Raw genomic sequence first — 23,267 nt, forward strand, 5'->3', positions numbered from 1 at the left:
GTGCAGCCCTCTACTAATAGGAGCAAGCTCAGAGGGAGAGAACAGCTCAGTTTTCATACAGAGGAGCGTCCTGAAATTAGGGTGGTACATGCAAGACAGTTTCTTTAAAAGGCAGTAGTTTCCAGTAGACTGAAGTTTGAAACAGACTCTAAGTACATGTGAATAGGAATAAAGCTCCCTGGCTTATCCAAATAACAAGTCCCTTTCATTGCAACTCTAAGCCAAAAGAACTGAAGCGCTGACATCAAAGGAACGGTGTTTTTTCTATGGAGTTCTGGCAAGCTACCCCAACAATATGGACTCTCAAGCGAAGGTTCGTTACCTGCACAAACGTGAGTGCTGCTTTCTGTAGAAGACACTCAGCATAGCAGATTTCGGCATGCATTTCCTCTATTTAAAAAAAAACAACACACAAATACACAAATAAAATCATTTTAAGGAAAATCGCAGGTCCACAGTAATTGCTCAGAGATGTTCAGAGAAGACAGGTAGATAAATGAACCCAAGAGAAACCCAAAACCCTAGATCGCCCTCATGCTTCCGTAAAAGTGGAACGATGACCTCCGTTCTCAGTCTCTCCGCAAGCTTTTCCCAGAATGTGCACCCTGGCTCAGGAACGTCATCTTATGGTTCCATTCAAACGTGAAGGCAAGGAGTTGGGCTGTTAGTTTCAGGGACCCGAACCAAAATTCAAAAGCATTAAAACAAAAACAGAAAACCTCTTATTTTAATAATAATATTTAAGTTTAACACAGTTATAAAGATTGGGGGGAAAAACTTACATTTGTGAAATCAAGCTTCTAAAATATGAAGGTACGATTATCATGGTAATGATCAGACACACTAGTGACCTGAAATCAGCCATTCTCTAGAGCTCCGTGAAAAAGAACTGTCCTGTGTGCACACGTCGTGGCCCCTACACACAAAAGACGTGAAAAACGCACGAGCCAGGTGTTAGGCTATTTGGATGGCTGTGACTCCGAGCTCGGGAACAAAGCTTGCATATCCCAGGGGCACGGGGAGCCCTCAAACTCTGGGCCGACCTTCCCAAACAAGCCGCTATACACTTGCAGAGATTGGGGCGCAGCGGAGAATCTTTGCATTTCTGCATCAAAAACATCAGCAGATTACTGTTTCATCCCTGACATACTAACGGGTAGTAAATGAGCTTGGGGAGTTTAACCGCCTGAGTTGGAGGAGGGTATTGCCAAGTCCTTAGTGGTAGGACCTCTCTCGGCTGGTCTCTTCCTGTTCGGCCTGGCTAGAATGTCTGCTTCAGAGTCAGGAACCCCGTGAGATGCTGCATGTGGAGCTCACAATTGAGAGAAGCACTTGATACATAAATACAGCAGGACGTTTTGTGTGCCGTGCTGAAAACTAGGGTGTTTCTGTGCTGGTGGAAAAGCTGTTGAATTAAATTGGATAAGAACTATTTCTTTTATTTACACACCAGACTCTCAAACACACACACACACACACACACACACACACTACACACTACACACTACACACCACTGGTTTTCACAAATGGGTTCAATGTAAATAAAAAATCAATATGTCTGCCATGCTCATATCAACGTCTGAAGCACATGATTTTCTCTTCTGCAGGCCATTGGGTGTTCTTTTCTTAGAAGCAATACTGACTAGAGTGTAACACTTATAAACAGCTAATCAGGGACCTTCTGCCCTCATCTCAGTGGGAACTTGAAGGAATTGACAACAAAAAGATCCATTCCCTTCCCTCTTCAACTAATCAGAGTGCCATTCCTGGATTCTCAAATATTTCCTAAATATCCACAAACCAAACATCTTCCATACTGTGAAACATAATCAATGTGTTTTCATAAGATATCAAAATTACTCCTTTTACCTTGAAAACAATTTAATAGCTTGCAGAAAAATAGCAACTCTCATACATGGGTGGTAAAAATATAAACTGACCTAACTCTTTGGAGAAAACATAGGTAGTATCTATAAATATTAACAACTTTCAAATCCTAAGTCCCAGTCATTTCACTTTTAGGATTCTATCCTCTAAAACACTTACAAAAATGTAAGAAGACATAGGTCCTAGAATTTTAGGACATGCTCTGGCTGGGTGGCTCAGTTGACTGGGGCATCATCCATACACCTAAATGTAGCAGGTTAGATTCTCAGTCAGGGCACATGCCCAGGTTGTGGGTTTGATCCCCTAATCTGGGAGAGTGCAGATGGCAACTGATTGATGTTTCTCTCTCACATCAATGTTTCTCTGTCTCTCCCTTCCTCTATCTCTACAATAAATGAAAACATACACTCAGGTGAGGATTTTTTTAAAAAGGATTTTAGGACAGCATCATTTGTAATAGTGAAAAAATAAAAATAATTCAACTGTTCTTCAATAGATAAAAGCAAGTGATTTATAGTAACCCATCCAATGGAGTACTACATGACTATTAAGCAGAATGAAATACAAGTTATATATACTGGCATGCGAAAACATCAATATCCCAAAAAATATTATAGAATAATATATCCTGGTATATTATGTAATTCTATGCTTGCAAAAACGAATAATACTTGAACAACTATAAACACCCATGTCTACCTTGTGTATATTTATATATGTACACTGAAAAGTCTGCAAGGCTTCAAAACCAACTGCTACCAGTAGTTACTTCTGGAAGGTATGATGGGAAAGAGAAAAAGACATTTCATTTACTTCATATGATATATTTAAGTATTGGATCTTACGAGCATGATCCTGTTTCGATTTTTCAAAGAAAGGAAAAAATGTAATCTTTTAAATGACGCTTACCTTCGGTCATCTGTTCCAATGATCCTCTGGAAATAAGACTTGAGAAAGATTCTACAACCGTGTTTTTTTTCCTATATCTGCACAGAATAAGCAGAAGGGAAGGAGAGGGGAAGAAGAAGAAATTAGCCCGAGCTCTTTTTCACTCGACCTTCACTTCAGTCACAATCACACCAGAGAGTCCTGAAGGCAGGCAGAGCACACCACCATCCCCCGGGGCAGAGACCACCCTTGTCAGCCCTGCACCTCACCTCCCAGCACTGGGCTGGCATGCCGAGGGGGGGAGGGCACTTAATACCTGCTCGCTGGACACGTGAGTGGACAGACCCCCACAAAACAGTGACCTCAACCTGCCAAGCATCTCCCCTGATCTGTGGCTGAACTCAGCATTTCTGTGGTAAGACTCACCACAGATAAAGAATGAACGTGCCAAAACCGGTGTGGCTCAGTGGATAGAGTGTCGGCCTGCAGACCGAAAGGTCCCAGGTTCAATTCTGGTCAAGGACATGTACCTTGGTTGAGGGCACATCCCCAGTAGGGGGTGTGCAAGAGGCAGCTGATCGATGATTCTCTCTCATCGATGTTTCTAGCTCTCTATCCCTCTCTCTTCCTCTCTGTAAAAAATCAATAAAATATATTTAAAAAATAAATAAATAAATAAACAAATAAATAAATGTTAAAAAAAAAAGAAGTTTACGTTTTAATATATATATATATATTTAAAAAAAAAAAAAAAAAGAATGAACGTAAGAGTGCAATACTTGCAAGCTCTCTCTTCATGTGTGGGGCTTGCCACAAAATTAGGTGAGTACATAATTCCACCAAGGTTAAAATTCACCGATGCTAGCTATCAGCTTTTGCTAGGGTCTTCCTATGGACACAGAGCAAAGATTAAAATGAAATTGAAAACCCATCTCATTTTCACCAACTACATTCTTTGTAAGCAAATAAAACTTTCCTTTCTGAATTGGCAGCGTCCCCTACAAAAAGAATGTGCCTTGCTTGGCCTGGTTCGGGCTGCAGTATGTAAACTCACACAGGGAGACCCTGGAGCAGCTTGCTAACCCCACTAAACCTCAGCCCTGCCGGGTACTTCCAGTTACCACAAATGCCACGCGTTTGGGATTTTTGTCTCTATTACACAAAACTACATCAGGCCAAGAAAGCTCTGACGCTCAAGTCCTTTTCTCAGAACTGTGGCCAGCTTCCAACAGCTCTCAGTCAGGCACACCGCATTCATTGGAGCACACAGACACATGGGTTTACAGTCACATCTCAAGCAGGTAACTACTGAGTTCATACTTTTGGCAGGTTTGTAAGGCGTCCCTCATGGCAGAAATGCCATTTTGGATGTCCTGCTGCTCGAAGGTCATGATGGCCTGCAATACCACGATGGTACTGTAGCCCAAGGCATGGTACATGTTCTCCTTAGCCCTGGGGGCAACACAAGGAAATTAGCACATTTCAGTCCAAACTGGAAAGCGTGCAGGTCTGGTCTGACAGTCATCATGAGAAATCCTAATACATGCATGTCTTGACTTTCACAGTGACAATCTTGACTCTTGTGCATTAGTCCCTGAAAGAATAGGGACGGTAAAAGACGGGCCGCAAAACATTCCCATTATCGAGGATTTAATGACTTAAGCTCACACAGGCAGCACAGAACACTGCAGGTTGAAAGAGATGAGTTGCTTTTCTCTGTTTCAGCACAAGAGGGCAGCGTGCGGGTTCGTTTCCTAGAAAACGTTTCAAAGCAAACTGCTTTTCCCCAGATGAACCAGGGGCAGTGTACTGCCTTTAGCTCTGATATAAGTGCTACAATAAAAGTCACTAGAAATATATTTTGTGACAGATTCTGACATTTTTTTGAAAGATAAAGACTCATTAAAAACTGTCCCCTCTCTGCCCTAGCAGGTTTTGCTCAGTGGATAAAGCGTCAGCCTGCGGATCAAAGGGCCCCTGGGTAAGATTCTGGCCAAGGGTTTATACCTTGGTTGCAGGCTCCTCCCCAGCCCAGGCTCTGGTCAGGGCTTGTGTAGGAGGCAGCCAATCGATGTGTTTCCCTCACATCAATGTTTCTCTCTATCTTTCTCTTTTTTCCCTAAAAAAAGATCAATAAAAGTATTCTCAAGTGAAGATTAATAACAACAAAATTGCCCCCTTTCTTCTAGAAGCCAGAGGCAACATTTTTGCAATAAAGTTAGGTAGGAGACAAAAGCACATTTTAATCTCCATCGCTAATCTAATCCCATTATCTGAGATTCGTGATTAAAGTTCTTGATAATTCACATTGCCAGTGAGAATCACTTAGATTCTTAAGAAGGTCAGTTAGTCCTGATAAATGATCGAGACCCCAGATTCTCAGGCTGTAAAAAAAAACCTCACCGTCACTTTTGTCAAAACTTCTTAAGTTATGTTAATTATTTATAAGATGTAAAATATCAATGCACGAGTCTATTTTTAATTCAAATATAATCACAACAGCTTACTGCTGTACAAAACAAGTGCAAGCCACTTTATTCTCTTCCCCCACTAGATAGTCTAAACATCCTGCAGTAATTTGCAGCTTGTCCTGAACAGTGAGGCTCTGGTTGTTCAAAAGGACCGCAAGGGATAAGAGCAGCCTAAAGTTAACCAGTAACTGGGGTTTTAAATCTTGTATTTAAACCAGAAGGTCCTCCAAGAGGAAAAAAGTATTCAAGTAGGAAAAATATATTCTTAAGAGTGAAATCTGCATATCAGAGAATCTGCCGAAATTGGTTTGGCTCAGAGGATAGAGCATCGGTCTGCGGACTGAAAGGTCCCAGGTTCGATTCCGGTCAGGGGCATGTACATTGGTTGCGGGCACATCCCTGGTAGGGGGTGTGCAAGAGGCAGCTGGTCGATGTTTCTCTCTCATTGACGTTTCTAGCTCTCTCTCTCCCTTCCTCTCTGTAAAAAATCAATAAAATATATTGAAAAAAAGATCAGAGAATCTATCACTCCATGAAATACAATACTAAATCATTTATTTTCATTCCATATTATGTCCAGCTGATTTCAGTGGCATAGAAAAAAAAAGATGTGTTTGACTAAAAAAGGAGGTGAACAGGCAGACTGAGAGAGGAGAGACAAAGAAAAAATTTAGACAGAGAGAAGACAGGGAAAGGTAGAGACACCGAGAGATGGAGAAGTCACTGGGCGAAAATGTAGGAGACAGGCAAGGTAGAGGTTATAAGACAAGCGATGGACATGGGACAATTTCTGTCGGCTGCGGGCTTCCTCATCTATTTTAACATGTGTTCCTAACCTCTGAAATGCTAATTGACCAAGATCATCTAAATCTGAATAGAACTGCCTTTGCAGTTTCTCAGTAGGTAAATCCATTTCTAAGATTCAAGATCAAAGACAAGAATTACATCACCGAACCGATGGCTCAAAAGAGTAAGATTCCCACTTTCGTAACCAGATAAGCTTCTAGAAAATTATGATATGAGGTCTAAGTTTTACCCAAGGAAGCAACTGTGTCTGAAGAAACAATGTCAGAATAAGCATTCCTGTCAAGCTAAAGTCACATCATGGTTTCGGGGACTGTGGTCAAAGTGAGGCCTAATAAGAAGGCTGAGCCCGGGGTGTGTGTGTGTGTGTGTGTGTGTGTGTGTGTGTGTGTGTGTGTGTGAATTAACAGGTACTATTAATTAAAATTAAGTTGTTTAACCTAAGTTTATCACATAAACAGGGAGTCCCTATAATATTTATATCATTTTAGATTTGTTAGCACTTACGCCAAAACCGGTTTGGCTCAGTGGTAGAGCGTCAGTCTGCGGACTGAAAGGTCCCGGGTTCGACTCCAGTCAAGGGCATGTACCTTGGTTGCGGGCACATCCCTGGTAGGGGGTGTGCAAGGGGCAGCTGGTCGATGTTTCTCTCTCATTGATGTTTCTAGCTCTCTATCTCTCTCCCTTCCTCTCTGTAAAATATCAATAAAATATATTTTTTAAAAATAAAAATTAAAAAAAAAATTTGTTAGCACTTGAGATTAGCATTTTCTTGTTCTTCCCTTTCCCAATTCAAAGGAAACTCTTCTCCATTATATTTAAGGTTAAGAGGAACATCTGTAAAAATAGTTCAATGACAAAGGCAAAATGGAGCTCTACAGAACTACATAAATTACACTATTTAAACAAGTATAGAAATTAAAGAATGAGAAAAAAATCAGAAATTTTCTACTGAGTAAAGATGAAAAGACAGATTTCTTAACTGGATGTTAAAAGGCCTCAAATATTTAGGTGGAAATACATATAAATTAACTGACAAGTATGACATAAAAGACATGCGTGTCACCAAAAACATGTGAAAAAATACATTTTACCTAAAAGAAATAAAGTTAATTACCATGGTTGAAGCAATTCTAAGGCATCTTTAAATTTGTTATTCAGAAATAATTTCAGTGCCACTTCACATTCTTCCAGGCCATACTTGAGATCCATCTTGGTTGCTGGTGACCTAAAGATCAAGGGGAAAAACAAAAAACAAAAAAAATTATATAGTTTTTACTATTAGCAAGCTGTCTCAGGGAGTGTGTGTGTGTGTGTGTGTGTGTGTGTGTGTGTGTGTACTTTGCATACAAATAGGCTAAAATTCTAACTCTGCCATTTACTAGCAGTGTCTTGAACCTCTGAGAGCTGACTTCCTCATCTGTAAAATGGGACACCACACTCTATTTCATGGGGCCATTGTGAGGATGGAGTTAATGACAAATATGGCTCATTATGAGCAGTGAATGATAGTAATGCCCTAACCTCTCCCTCCTCCCCCCATCACAAGTAAAAGAACTACCTTTTTTCATGGGAAAGGCCAAGGTTATTTGTTTTTGTTAGATTATATAAAGGGGAGAAATGTGCTTCAGTGGAAAACTGAATTGTCTAAGGGAGACCCCTCCTAGTTACTTGCTTTTGATTTTATGGGAGTTTTCTTACAACTCTGTGAATTGTAAGTAATTGATAGCCATGCAAACTATTTGTTGTCTATAGACATGTCAATATAGTCCCGGCTAGTAGAGGTTCAACTGACTTCCTTCCAGTGTAAAAGAAACTAGTTGTTCCTGAATTTACACATTCATTTCAACACTTTTTAGTCCATATAAATTTGTGCTGTCTTCATTTCTCCTTTGAATCTGCTATGATAACATCTGCCTAGTTCCTTCATTGATTAATAAGTTAGTAAAGTCTTTCAAAGGCAGTGATTTCTGTATCTCTATAAGAATCACAATTATACACTATTTGAAAATTATCTGCTAATGATTTATTATTGAAATATCAATAAGTAAGCAAATGAGACGTACAATTTATTTCAAAGTACTTAAAGTTGAATTGCCATGCCAACAACTTCTCCAAATTCATCCTTTCAAGCATGAAAACAAAATCTTACCAGTTACTCATCTACCAGAAATGGGTTCTGAAGGTTCTACAGGAAACGGTCCTACGCCTCCAAAACTTCTCATGGCTGGTTCCTCCCTGTTATTCAGATCTTAGCTCAAGAAGCATCAACTCAGAACTGCCTCAGTGACCCCACCCATACTGTCTGTTTTTTCACTCCACACCACTTACTACCATCCCAGTATCCCATGCAGCGTTTTGGACATGTTTGTCTTTGTCTGTCTTCCTTCTCTAGAACATAAATGCAAGGAGGTTGTTCTAGTCACTGCTGTGCCACCAGTATCCTCAGAGGGATCTAGAACATAGATCATACTCATTCAATATTGTTGAGCTGGTGGGTGGGTGGGTGGCTAGGTAAAGCTGATCTGGGTAGGAACACAGAATTCCTCACACCTAGAGCTTGAAGGTGGTGTAGGAGGGGTAGCTGAAGAGCTGAAAATTTGTGATGGTTAATTTTACGTGTCAACTTGACTGGACTAAAGGAATGTACAGATAGCTGGTAAGACACTATTTCTGGATGTGTCTGTGAAGGCTGTTTCTAGAATAGACTAGCTGTTGAACTGAGTAAAGCAGAGGGCCCTTCCCAGTGTGGGAAAGCATCATCCAATCCACAGAGGGCCCAAATAGAACAAAAAGCAGAGGAAGAGTGGATGCGTATGCTCTCTGTTTGAGCTGGGCCATTCACATTCTGCTCTCTTGAGCTCCTGGTTCTCGATTCTACAGACCCGAATGAACTGCACCACTGGCTTTGCTGGTTCCGCAGCTCACAAAGAGCAGATTGTGGGACTTCCAGGACTCCAAATTTACATGAGCCAATTCCCAAGACAAGTCTCCTCCTCTATATATCCTATTAGTCCTGATTCTCTGACGAACCCTGAAAAATCCAGATCTGTTTGCTCTTGAATATCCAGTAACTATAGAGGCCAAAGAATAATGCTAAGAGTTCATAAACCTCTCTCAGGAAGATTTTCATAAGACAGTTGCTTGATACCTCCCTTCAGTACATTACCATGTTTGGTCAGTGTTATTTCCTGAACATCTCTAGGATTTACCTTGTTTCACCTCCACTGTCCAGTCCAACTGAGCTGTCATTTGCTGCCTGGTGTCTACAGACACATTTCACCCAACTCCTACCCCTACCTTTCACCCCAGTCAGATCTCTGCCTAGAATTCATTTAACTAATATTTATGGAGCTCTAAGTATGTGCCAGGCACCCTTGTAGAGGCTGGAATATAACAATAAATGAGACACACAAGATGCAGGGCTCTAAAGTAGCTTCCATTCTCCTGGAGTAGGGTGCAAACTTAAATGAGAAGACCTGCAGCTAAGATCATCTCAGGCTGGGTTAGACAGTATGGACAAGAAACTGGTTTGGGAAGATGGGTGGTAAGGCCCACCATTAATAGGATGATCATGGAAAATTCTCCAAAAGGGTGACCTCTGAGTGCTGTAACATACACATGGGAATATCTAAATTGAAGGGAGAAGGGAAGATTCTAAGCTGGGAATATAATAAGCAAGGCAGAGAGTGAGAGAAGATGGAAGACAGCAACCAGGCAGAAACCAGAAATCAGAGACAGAAAGGTGGGTTTTATTCTAAGAACAAAAAGAAATTCCTAGCTCAGAAATCTCCATTCCCTTTCTAATCACTCCTTCAACTATTAGATTTTCCAGTTTTACCACCTCCCACCCAGTTCTCTTACTCTTCTCTCCCACCACTTCTCTCAGCTTACAGCTTAGCTTTTATTACAAGGAGATTGGCTGTGAACAAATACTGGTCCCCTTGCCAAAGGACAATCGCCCCTGCATCTCAGCAGGCCACCATCACCGGGAGGACCCACTTAGATGCCCAGCTTACAGGGATAAACAAAAGTGGGAGCTCAGCACCTCCAAACACAGTAAACCCAACCCTTCTAAGCAGTTTACTAAGATGTTCACATGAAGTTAAGAATCACTACCCGTATCACCAGAATACCAGTGCTACCAGGTGTTTTGCACGGAATGACCAAGAGAGCGAGTTGAAGCTCAGTGGGCACTTCTCAGCATCTCTGGGAGTCAGTTCTCCCCATGTCAACTGCCATCACATTAACTGAGACCCTTCTCACTTCCAGTCAAGAATGCCTTCCCGACCGTGCTGCTTTGATTCCATGGTTCTCAAACTTCAGCGTGCAAAACATTTACCCGAAGAGCTTGTTACAACCCAAGGCAGCGCTGAGCCTCACCACCAGCATTCCTGACTCAGTAGGCCTGGGAAAGGCCCAACAAGTTCCCAAGCAATACCAATTTTGCTTTCCTTCATCCTGCACACGGCTCTCACACTGCTCTTCCTAAAACAGATGTTTAATCACTCTGCTTCCTTAGGTTAAGAACCTAAAGGGGCTGTCCGTATCTACCAAAGGAAGTTCAAACACTTCTGCCCAGCCCCCACCACCCCTGTCCAATCAGATCAGAACGAAGAGTATGGCTATTTAAAAACAGACAAGTATCTTGCAAGAGGCTCATCAGCATGCATTCTCCTCAAGCCTGATGTGATATAATGAAAATTCCTGGACTGGACACCGGAAGTCAGTGCTTCCATTCTCTAGCTGTGAGATAGATCTTCATTCAGAAAGTTACCTGTCTTCCCTGAGTCCGCTGCCTCAACTTTTACCAGTAAACGCCCTCCCATTTCACAATGTGTGCAGGATGGACAAAGTCATAAAGGTTATATTCCCTATAAGATGGTCAGCATGTCAGAAATTTATTATTTATGACAAAATGAGGGTACGTGTTAATGAGGGAAGAGAGGAATTCAGGGAGCAGATGGAAATCGGCATTTTAGAGCCTTTGCTAAGTGCATCCAGAGAACGTTCCACTTTGTTCGGAAGCCGAGGGCCCCTTTGCCCCAAGAGCTGCAATTCAAGCTCTCCTGTACATACTAATTCCACTCAAACTGTGGTCCCAGAGGAGCAGACCTCAAACTCCCAGTCCATTTTCCACATTTACCTGCAGGATTTGTTTCCTACCCTCTGAGCATTCACAATTTATACTGACTTATGTAGGGTAGAGCGATAATTGGTGACTTTTTTCCTCCTCTTTACAAATTATTTAAAATCTTTTCATCTTACTTTTATGATGAAAAACTGATTTATATAAATCTTACACACAAAAGTAATGTTTTAAAGAAAAACAAAGAGAAATGTACTATTTGTACCACTTCCCAGCTCTGTAACCTCAAATAACCACACCACCTCCCTATGTCTGCTTATCTATGCCTGCTGTTACTACTTTACAAGGTAGTTATAAAAACCAGGTAAGCTCATGGGAATAAAAGTACAAGCACTGTTTCTATTGAGACATTGTGTAATTCTCCAAAAATGTCTAAGACAAACAAGAAGGTCAAAGAAAGCTAGGTTGAACTCTATAATAATGTCTGGGCATTCCTTTTTCTATTTCTCTTTAATTACGGTAGGATACACATAACACAAAATATACCATCTGAACCATTTTAAGTGTGCATACAGTTCAGTAGTGTTTATTATATTTACATTGTTGTGCAACCAATCTCTAGAACTTTTTCATCTTTCCAAACTGAAACCCAATACCCATTAAACAGTAACTCCCTCTATCCTTCACTCTTTACAAACTAAGCAAAGAGAGAGGGTCCCCTCTTCTCTCATAAGCCCCTAGTAAAAATCTGGGCATTACCTTAATGATTTAGCCACTGGCAAACCTTATCTCACTAAACAGATACTGGAACTCAGCCTCCTGAGGGGACAGAATTCCCTGCATAAACTCTGTGATTCTCCCAAGTCTCATTAAGTAATTAAAGTTACCAGTAGCAAGCCATACTTTGCTGACAATCTAGGCTTGATAAGTGAAGAATTCAAAGGTCTTTAAAAGATTTGATCTCTATATCTTTAATCCTGAGGCCCTAGACCCCTGTTCTGCTTCCTGCTTTTAATGAATTTCTCAAGTAGATTGAGAAGACAAAATACACTGTATCTCAGAGATTTTTTAAAAATATATATTTTTTGCCAAAACCAGTTTGGCTCAGTGGATAAAACATAGGCCTGCGGACTGAAAGGTCCCAGGTTCAATTCCGGTCAAGAGCATATACCTCAGCTGAGGGCACATCCCCAGTGGGGGGGCGTGCAAGAGGCAGCTGATCGATGATTCTCTCTCGTCGATGTTTCCAATTCTCTATTCCTTTCTCTTCCTCTCTGTAAAAAAATCAATTTTATATATATATATATATATATATATATATATATATATATATATATATATATATTTGTTGTTGTTGTGATTTCAAAGAGGCCAGGAGGGAGAGAAGTTGAAACATCAATGATGAGAGAGAATTGCTGATCGGCTGCCTCTTGCACCCTGGGCATCAAGCTTGCAACCTGACCTGGAATCAAACTGTGACCTCCTGGCTCATGACCAATCACTAAGCCACGCTGGCTGGGCGTATGTCAGAGATTTTAAAGTGTCTATATCATTATAACATTTCCCATAGAAAAATTCATATTCGAAGACTAGACATGTCTCTGAAATAATAATGATAATATGTGTTCCAAGGAGGAGGTGATGGGAAAGCTCTGGACCAAGGTAGAAAATCTTTCCTCGTTTTTCCAAAAGTGACCCTAACACAGCCACTTCATCAACTAGTGTGGCACAAAACTTCCAAATGGCTGAAACTTTGTGTCACGGTGCCAGGTAAGGCACTAGCAATAAACTCAGACTCAATAAATATCAGAGTTGCAAGGCATTGGGATCCTTATAAGGGAAGACTCTCGAAGACCAATCAAAAGAAACCATGGTTGTCAATACACTGTAAGACTAAATAGATGAGAAGGGTTATAACTCCGTGGGGGGTAGGGGGGAGAGGCCTTATGAATGGTGTACTAGCCTAGAAATGAGAAGACAGAGCATCAAGTTGCAATAAACTACTGCCTTGGCCGTGGCACCGTGGGAATGTCATTTGATATCCAGGATTCCTTGTCTATGAAATAGTGACCAAAGCACCCTCCTGGACTGTCACACAGCTTTGTGCTGAGAAATAAATGCTTTGGGTTGTGTGGAGTGAGCAGTCACAGGAAGTGTGGTGCATTAGGTAGGGAGCTATTTTGTCCTCTGCAGTCTACCTGCACACTTGTCCAAATCTGAAGATTTTTTTTTCCACTTTAGACCTTCTAGGCTGCTCCAGAATACATGTACAACTGCTTGTTTTTACAAATGCACTAAAAAAAACCTATCGATTAAAAGGCAGAGGAGGAATTTTATTATTTAATATTTTAAAAGAAAAAGGCTATGAAATCTGCAAATGGCAATACTCTATACTTGTCTATGTCTCTCAATACCATAACTTCTTACATTTCCCTAATTTCTTCATCTATGTTTTTGTTTGTTTACTCTTCAATTACAGTTGACATTCAATATTATATATGGCATTCAGGGATAACCATGATCGGTCTTAGACATCTATGGAATATAACCTAACAAAGTGAGCCTCCTGATGAGTCTGGTACCACATGTGATTGTCACATTATCACTGACTCCTTTCCCCATGCTGTGCTTACATGCTCAGGACTAATCTGCAACTGCCGATCTATACGCCTTAATCCCTTCATTCTATTCATCCAGCCGCCCCAGCGCCCTCCCATCTGGCCGCCAGCAGACTGTTCCCTGATTTTGAGTCTGTTTCTGTTCTCTTTGTTTATTTATTTTGTATTTTAGATTCCACATATAAGCAGGATCATATGGTATTTGTCTTTCTCTGCCTGACTTACTTCACTAGCATCATACTCTCTAGGTCCATCTATGCTGTTGCAAATGGTAAGATTTCTTTTGTAGCCAAGGAATATCCCATTGTATATACATCCCACCTCTTCTCTTTTTTAACTGTTGTTTTTAAATATATATATTTTATTGATTTTTTTTTTACAGAGAAGAAGGGAGAGGGATGGAGGGTTAGAAACATAGATAAGAGAGAAACATTGATCAGCCGCCTCCTGCACATCCCCCACTGGGGATGTGCCCGCAACCAAGGTACATGCCCTTGACCGGAATCGAACCTAGGACGCTTCAGTCCACAGGCTGACTGAGCCAAACCAGTGAGGGCTTCACTGTTTATTTGTTGATTTGAGAATGAGAGAAAGAAAATTGATCTGCTGGTCCACTTACTAGTACTTATGCATTAATTGGTTGATTCTTGTATGTGCCCTGAGGGCCGAACCCGAAACATTGGTGAATCAGGATGACTCTCCAGCCAACTGAGCTAGCTACCTGACCAGGGCCTGCCCCACTTCTTCTTTATCCAGTTGTCCATCAATGGATTGCTTCTATAACCTGGCTATTGTAAATAATGCTGCAGTGAACATAGGGGTGCATATATTTTTTCATATTAGTGCTTTGGATTTTTTTGGATAAATACTCAGAAATGGGATTGCTGAGTCATGTAAGTCCTATTTTTAATTTTTTGAGGAAACTCCATACTGCTTTCCACAGTGGCTGTACCAGTCTGCATTCCCACTAGCAGTGCACGAGGGTTCCTTTTTCTCCTCATCCTCCCAACACTTGTTATTTGTTGATTTATTGATGATAGCCATTCTGTCAGGTGTGAGGTAATATTTCATTGTGGCTTCTTTTTTTCTTTCTTTATTGATTAAGTATTGCATATGTGTCCTTATCCCACCATTGCCTTCCTATCCTCTCACCACCCTGGTGTCTGTGTCCATTGGTTAGGCTTATATGCATGCGTACAAGTCCTTTGGTTGATCTCTCCTCCTACCCCAACCCTCCCTTACCTTCCTTCTGAGGTTTGAGCATCTGACAGATGCTTCTCTGTCTCTGGATCTGTTTTTGTTCATCAGTTTATGTTATTCATTATATTCCACAAATGAGTGACATCGTGTGATATTTATCTTTCTCTGACTGACTTATTTCAATTAGCATAATGCTCCCCAGGTCCATCCAAGCTGTTGCAAACGGTAGGAGTTCCTTTCATTGTGGCTTTAATTTGCATTTCTGATGATTACAGGCATAGAGCATCTTTCCATATGTCTATTCACCATCTCTATGTCCTCTTTGGAGACATGTCTATTTAGATCCTCTGCCCATTTTTTAATTGGATTGTTTGTTTTTGGGTGTTATGCTCTTTGAGTTTCTTATGTATTTTTGGATATTAAGCACCATTGGATGTATTATTGGTGAATATCTTCTCCTATTCAGTAGGTAGTCTTTTGGTTTGTTGGTTGTTTCCTTCGTTGTACAAAAACCCTTTTAATTTGATATAGTCCCACATCCATGTATATAAAAGAGTAATATGCAAATAGACGGAATGGTGGAACAACCAGAACCACCAACCAGTCGCTGTGAGGTGCACTGACCACCTCTCAGTCCCTCCCCCTGGCTGGCAGGCTCCCATCCCTTAATGGCGAAAGGGGAACTGGGGGGGGGGGGGTGTGGTTGTGGCTGCTGGTGGCCGGGGAGATGGCCCTGATCACAGGCCAGGCCTAGGGACTGTACCCACACATGAATTTCATGCACCGGGCCTCTAGTTTGTTTATAATTCCTTTTGTTTCCCTTGCCTAAGGAGACATACCTAAAAAGATATTACTAAGAACCATGCCAGATATTTTATTGCCTATGTTTTCTTCAAGGAGTTTTATGATTTCGGGTCTTACAATTACTAGTAAGTCTTTAATCCACTTTGAGTTTATTCTTGTAGTATGTAGTGTAAAAAAGTAAAGTTTACTTCTTTCTTTCTTTTTTTATATGAAACCATCCAGTTTTCCCAACATCATTTATTGAAGACGCTGTCTTTAACCCATTGTATATTCTTCCCTCCTTTTTCATAGATTAATTGACCATATAGGCATGGGTTTATTTCTGGATTCTCCATTCTGTTCCATTAATCTATGTGTCTGTTTTTATGCCAATACCATGCTGTTTTAATTACTATAGGATAGGATAGTTTGATAGCAGCATGAAACCTCCAACTTTGTTCTTCTTCCTCAAGATTGCTTTGGCTTTTCCCAGCACTTCCGTCTGGGAGAAAGCTGCCCCTCCAGGTCTTGGCACTTTCCGAGTTGCTGCCCCAGCGCTGGAGCTCAGAGCAAATGAGGCCCATCAGTGAGTAAAGCCACACACAGGCCCTGTATGAGGAAAGCCTGGGACTCCAGCTACTTTACATCTTATCAGAGCACACAAAATCCCTACTGATTTTCACAGCCAGAAGTTGTGGGGACTCCTCTCCCCAGGCTGAAACCCCTCACTCCTCAGGGAAAACCTCCGCAACCAACATAGCCCCGCTGATTCTTAACCACCACACTTGGGTGTGGAACCAGACGGTTTTGCGTCCACCCCTTCTACTAGCCTCAATGTGGCTGCTTCTTTATATCCTTATTTCTGAGTTCTGTGCAGCCAGTCTTCAGGTGGTTCTCGTTGTTCTGTAATTTAGTTGTAATTTTTTTTAATATATTTTTATTGATTTTTCACAGAGAGGAAGAGAGAGGGATAGAGAGTTAGAAACATAAATGCGAGAGAATCATCGATCAGCTGCCTCTTGCACACCCCCTACTGGGGATGTACCCGCAACCAAGGTACATGCCCTTGACCAGAATCGAACCCAGGACCTTTCAGTCCGCAAGCCAATGCTCTATCCATTGAGCCAAACCGGTCCCGGCTAGTTGTAATTTTTATGTGTTTGCAGGAGAAGGCAAGCACAGCATTTATCGCTCCGCCATCCTGACCGAACCTCCTTTATATATCTTTAAACTCTTCTTCTCTGACTCCTTTTCAACTCAGAAACACACACAAATCTTACTTATTTCTACTTAATGAACCAAACAACAAAAGGGTAACTTTCCTTCACTCCTGTTTTCTCTCTTAATCCCATACCCTTTGTTTAGTACAGCTTCAGGACTTTTTTTTTTTTTTTAAGCTATTTTATTACAGCTTTCAAACTCAGCATTATAAATGTAGATGTAGTAGGAAACTATCAGATAAATTAGAGGACAGCTCTGAAAAAGGGGCATATATTTCTGAAGAAAGCTCAGATTTTCATGAACAGAGACATAGGGAACAAAATAGTATTGTGAAAAAGAAATGCTTTAAGATACTTACAAGTAATTTTCAAGTTTGTCTCCATTCCTCAACCCTCATCTATTGCACCCCTTTCTTACATTGACAAACTGAGTATAATGAACACATTCATGAACAGTTAAAATTTCAAGTGCAAAATACAAAATACTAAAGATATGTTGTATAGTTAAAGTCTAATAAACCTGTAGCATAGATGAAAAGCACTTTTTAAAAATATATTTTTTTTTATTGATTTCAGAGAGGAAGGGAGAGGTAGAGAAATATCAATGATGAGAGAGAATCATCGATTGGCTGCCTCCTGCACGACCTACACTGGGAATTGAGCTCACAGCCTGGTATGTGCCCTGATTGGGAATCGAACTGTGACCTCCTGGTTCATAGGTTGACATTCAACTACTGAACCATACAGGCCAAGCCTAAAAAAGCAGCTTTAACAGAGTTGTCTTAATTATTGATAAAGGAATAGCCTACATGTTTAAAAAGAAATAGCTAGTTAATTCCAGTATAGGCAGGAAAGGAACAGAACTTAGCAATGAAATGTGATATTATATAAAATCCTTAAGGAAAAGAAAAAAAATATCACGATTAACTAAGTTGTAAAAAGCAGGTTACTAAACAGTATATTTAATATAATCCCAATTAAGAAAAAAAGTTAGTATTTTTATATCTAAGGGGTAAAAGAGAGGATATACATCTAAAAAATTGTTGTGGTAGTTATACTGATAGCAATACATATTTCATTCTTTATGATTTTTCTATATTTCCTGAATTTTCTACAATGAACATTTTTTAAATATACTTTTAAGCAAGATTGCAAGAAGAATATTATTAGAAAAATAATCATAATACAATATTGACTGAAAACTCTTCGGTTATATCCATTTCAAGAAACACAGGCTCAGGGAAAAGATTGTAATGAAATACACCAAAATGCTAACAGTCTGTATTAAAGTCCTAATTATAGTTTATGTTTCTCCTTCCTCCATTTTCCCTGATGCTTGGCAATGCGGTTATATTATTTTATTTAAAAATTAATGGTTTACCCTAGCCAGATTGGCTCAGTGGATAGCATCAGCCTGCGGACTGAAGGTCCTGGGTTTGATTCCAGTCAAGGGCACATGCCCGGGTTGCTGGCTCGATCCCCAGTAGGGGGTGTGCAGGAGGCAGCCAATCAATGATTCCCTCTCATCATTGATGTTTCTATCTCTACCTCTCCCGTTCTCTCTGAAATTAATAAAAAATATATTTTTTAAAATAAATGGTTTAAAAAATTTGAGGTAACAAAGACACAAAGGGAGCTGTGCCCTAGAAGTTTAATTTTGTTTTGTTCCTGCTTTTATGTAACAGAGACACCAACTCACTGAGCCCCTTAGCCTCCTTCCCTAATTTGTTCAATGGGCCTCTCTTCTCCCCTCAGGTCAGTAAAACACAGAGCCTCTTCTGACATCGGCACAGCAGTTCACCAAAGGGTAGGACTGGTCCCCCCAGGAACACTCACACCCTTTCTGACCTGCTCACTTTGGATGACCGTTGCTGTCCAGAGGCCTGCTTTGTGTCCAGTGATGCCAACTGAGGTTTGCTTGCTGCCATCTCTGTGCGAAAAGGCCTGTTAATAAAAATGGTAGAGTGAGGTGTCTCACGGGAAATGTTCACATAAACTTAAGTACACAACATAAATATTTCAATTATTTACTGCATGTCACTTCCATTTCTTTTTTTTAAGATTTTTTAAATTGATTTTTGGAGAGAGAGGAAGGGAGAGGGAGAGACACACATTGATGTGAAAGAGAAGCATGGATCGGCTACTTCCTGTATACCTCCTACAGGGGATCCAGCCAGCAACTCCAGGGCCATACCCAACCAACTGAGTAACATTAGCTGGGGCACCTCCGTTTCTTAGCAATTTGGAAAAACTATTCAGTTACATGGTGAACATTCCTGAAATACAGCCCCAATAAAATAAACTAATTTTTCTTTTATTCTAGTGCACACACACACAAAAGAAATGAACGGAAATCATCCCCCACAGTTCTCCACCCAAAGACAGCATTGTATCTTGTATATATCCTTGCATATCTTTTCCCAAGTAAATTTACACATTTATTTTTCTATTTTACTAGAGGCCCAGTACACGAATCCACGCACAGGTGGGGTTCCTCCAACTCTGGCCGGAGATCAGAGCTGATCAGAGTTGATTGGGGCCAGCTGGCAGGGATAAAGGACTATGGGAGGTTGCCTGGCTGGGGAGGATGCCTGTGGAAGCACACTGACCACCAGAGGGCAGCTTCTGCATTGGGAGTCTGCCCCCTGCTGGTCAGTGCACATTATAGTGACTGGTTGTAATAGTTGCTTAGGCTTTTATATACACAGAGTAAAATGGAATAGTGTAATAGAGGAGAAAAAAGTTTTCTTTGACCCTCTTAGGGTCCCTGGTTGGGTCTGAAAAGTAAAGTAACAAAGACAGGTTAACAAAAGAAAAGCACATAAATTTTATTGAATTTTTACACATATATGGGAGCCTTCAAAGAGAATGAAGTCCCAAAGAAGTGAACAATAGGAAGCTTTTATACCTGTTAGACAAAGAAACAATAAGTTTGTGAATAACTGACAAGGCAAGGAGTTGGGCTAGGAGCGGTAAATGGTGAAGAAGTAACTAGGAATATAAGGATTACTTCAATAAGGTTTGTCTGCAGATTCTATGGGCGGACAGTTGTCTGTCTCCAGTAAAAGAATTTATTTCCTGCCATTATGCAGCAAAGGGAGAGCTTTCACTGCCTTTTACTGCTTCTTAATTACCTTAAGCTCAAAATAATTTTTATGTCAAAGAGGCATATTTTGGGGTAGCATAGACTAGTTTCCTTATTATATCCTTCATTTATCCTAGATTTCATCTTCTTAATAAAAAGAGTTGCTCTGCACAGATTTCATTCTACTGAATGAAAGAAACATAATTTGTTACCCCATCTTCATTTTGGGGCATGGAGGTTGCTCCCAATGTCTTACAACTACAAATAATACTGTAATAAGCCCCTTTATACACTTTTACCTGATTATCTCCTGAAGATAAATTTTTTAATTAAAGGGGATATATTTTGTAAGGTATCTTATTTGTAATAAATTGCTTCATTTCCATATATATATGTGTGTGTGTGTGTGTGTGTGTGTGTGTGTGTGTATAGATAGATAGATAGATAGAGATATAGATGATATAGATATAGATATAGATATAGATATAGATATAGATATAGATATAGATATAGATGATATACACTAGAGGCCTGGTGCACAAGATTTGTGCACTTGGTGGGGCGTCCCTCAGTCCAGCCTGTGGCCCCTCACAGTCCAGGAGCCCTGGGGGGCAGGCCTAAGCTGTCAATCAGACATCCTTAGCACTGTGGCAGAGGTGGGAGAGGCTCCCGCCACCACCTCTGTGTTTGCCACAGCTTCTGGCTGAGCAGCGCTCCCCCTGTGGGAGCACAGTGACCACCAGGGAGCAGCTCTTGGGTTGAGTATCTGCCCCCTGGTGGTGAGTGCACATCATCACATCATAGCAACCAGTCATTCTGCCATTTGGTCGATTTGCATATTAGCTGTTTATTATATAGGATACCACAGAGTGTTGAAGTGATATAGAGGAGGTGGACATGAATCTGGTTTACAGAATCGCAGGCCACTTTACTGGCCCAGTGCTACTCAAGAGAAGAAAACATCTAGAGAGTTTAAGAATAAGCCCACCCTGTATTGTAACAGAATCTCCAATCTCCTTCAGCTTCCATTCATTTTAAGAGCACACATCCCATAAAAAAGAAAGGAGTATTGACTATCCTTAAGGGAAGACTTTTTTTTCCCAATTCTAAGATATATAAGGCCCTCAAGTACGTGGAGTTTGATTTTATTCCACCTCACAAACTTCCCAGTACCCTCTAATATTTTACATTCAACATTCACCATATCTGGAACAGATCAACTTCCCTAAATTTTATATATCAGGTTAAGGGAAAATCGAAGAGAGTGTGGGTAGTGGAAGGAAAGAAAAAGGGACAGATAAGGAGGAATATAGCTTGAATTCGAGTTATGTTCCAGCCCAAGAACTTTATACCAGAACAGAGGAAGCACTAGCACCTGTGTACACAAAACTCTGAGGCAGTGATTGCGATATTCATTTATAAACAGGGAAAGAGGTGAAAACAGATTCAAGAGTCTGTGAACCCTTTTGAACCATTTCTGCCCATCTGCTCTCTTACAGATTCACCTTTGACTTAATCATAAAATTCTCACCAGTGTTTAATTTCTTACAGTTTTTAAAATCAAATGTAGTCACTCTTGCCCTGGCCAGTGTGACTTGGTTGGTTGGGGTCATCCTGTGCACAGAAAGGTTGTGAGTTCAATGCCAGGAGGTGCTGATCAATGTATCTCTCTCACATCGATGTCTCTCTCCTTTCTACCTCCCCTCTCCTCTCCCTTTTTCTCTTTATAAAATCATTTTTAATGTTTTAAACATAGTTTAAAGGCAAACATTGCTCTTTCCTTTTGCATTTCTGATTTTGAGGGCATACTCAGAAAAACTCCCCTACATGAAGATTTTCTATCATTTTACCAGTGTTGTTAATTTAAATATTTCATCCGTTGATTTATTTATAATTTGAGTGCATGGTACAAGACGGTGCTGTGAATTTGTTTCTTAATCTTTGGCCATTTTCCCAAGATAATTTTTAAAAGACCATATCTTTTCTCTCAATTATATGACAGACCATAATATAAAACATTAAGATTTTATTAAGTTCTGCTAAAACCAACATTTACCAGGTAAATGTTGCATGTTTCAAAGCTACAATTATAGTGTCTTTACCTGGCACAATAGAATTGAATTTAACAGAACTTAATAATTATTAATAAAACATCTTTTTTTAAAAATATATTTTTTTTTATTTCAGAGAGGAAGACAGAGGGAGATAGAGATAGAAACATCAATGTTGAGAGAGAATCATTGATTGGCTGCCTCCTGCATGCCCCCTACTGGGGATCGAGCCCACAACCCGACCATGTGTCTTTGAATGGAATCAAACCTGACTCTCTATCCACTGAACCAAACCAGCTAGGGCTTATTCATCTTTTCTACTGCTAAAGAAAACAACATGTCATATTTCATATTTAGATTAGACACCTTTAGTCCTGTATGCTTTCATATACAAAGTCCCAGAAATTCTATTTTAAATGTATATTAATATCACAAGTGTATCATGCTATAAAGTGAGTTTTTATTCAATAGTATTTTGATATAGACCTAATTTACTCAGTTAAACTATTACCTAATATTTCATCAAGAACTATTTTTTTAAAAAATTTTTGGAGAAATTTTTTAAATACATGGAGAAAATATGACAAGAAAGTAAATTTGAAAATCATTTTTGTGTACAATGTGAAGTGCACATATTTGTTTCCCTCATGGACAGGCAATTATCCCAACACCAATGAATAACTCATCCTTCAGCTACTCCTTAGCTTGGAAAGAAGACAAAAGAAAAACCAATGTCCTCTCAATGTCATATGGGAGCATTGTCTAACAGGCCCACCCAAAGTCATATCTTTGTTTGATTTGCTAATGAATGACTATTGATTGATACTCTGTAAAATTATATGTTAACTTGTAGATTTTTTTTTTCTAGTAAATACCCAAATCATTAGTCTGGTAAGGTTATGATTTTATTCCCTTGTAAGATATTAACCAGTTTCATATACAGCAAATCTTATTCCAACATTCTTTCTTCCATTCCCCAACTATTTTTAGAACCAGTTTTACCATCTTGCTGACTGATAAATCTTTGACATTTGTTCATTCTGTAAGTTTTACATGATGACATACTGAATAACACTGCAACTCCATAACACAGGGCCATTTCCATATGTACACACATCTGTTCCCAGGCACTCTTGTTCCACTCTATATCTGCCTCTCTGCACTTTCACT

General features: G+C 40.1%; 1 protein-coding gene across 5 annotated transcripts in view; it reads right to left on the reverse strand.

Annotated features, from left to right (window-relative positions):
* The window catches only part of TTC39B (tetratricopeptide repeat domain 39B), a 113,158-nt gene that overhangs the window by 36,377 nt on the left and 53,514 nt on the right, over positions 1-23,267 (reverse strand). For 4 of the 5 annotated variants that reach the window (XM_036434099.2, XM_036434097.2, XM_036434100.2 and 1 more), the window contains 5 exons: positions 18,810-18,905; positions 7,169-7,279; positions 4,097-4,228; positions 2,798-2,874; positions 323-390 (listed from right to left, as the gene is read on the reverse strand). In XM_036434099.2, coding sequence (XP_036289992.1) covers positions 323-390; positions 2,798-2,874; positions 4,097-4,228; positions 7,169-7,279; positions 18,810-18,889 — 468 coding nt within the window. In that variant the 5' untranslated portion in view covers positions 18,890-18,905. The remainder of the gene's footprint in view (positions 1-322; positions 391-2,797; positions 2,875-4,096; positions 4,229-7,168; positions 7,280-18,809; positions 18,906-23,267) is intronic. The other variant, XM_045580251.1, reaches the window with a different exon arrangement.

Source organism: Pipistrellus kuhlii, unplaced genomic scaffold, assembly GCF_014108245.1.
Source record: "Pipistrellus kuhlii isolate mPipKuh1 unplaced genomic scaffold, mPipKuh1.p scaffold_m20_p_12, whole genome shotgun sequence".
In the NCBI taxonomy this organism is placed as follows: Eukaryota; Metazoa; Chordata; class Mammalia; order Chiroptera; family Vespertilionidae; genus Pipistrellus; species Pipistrellus kuhlii.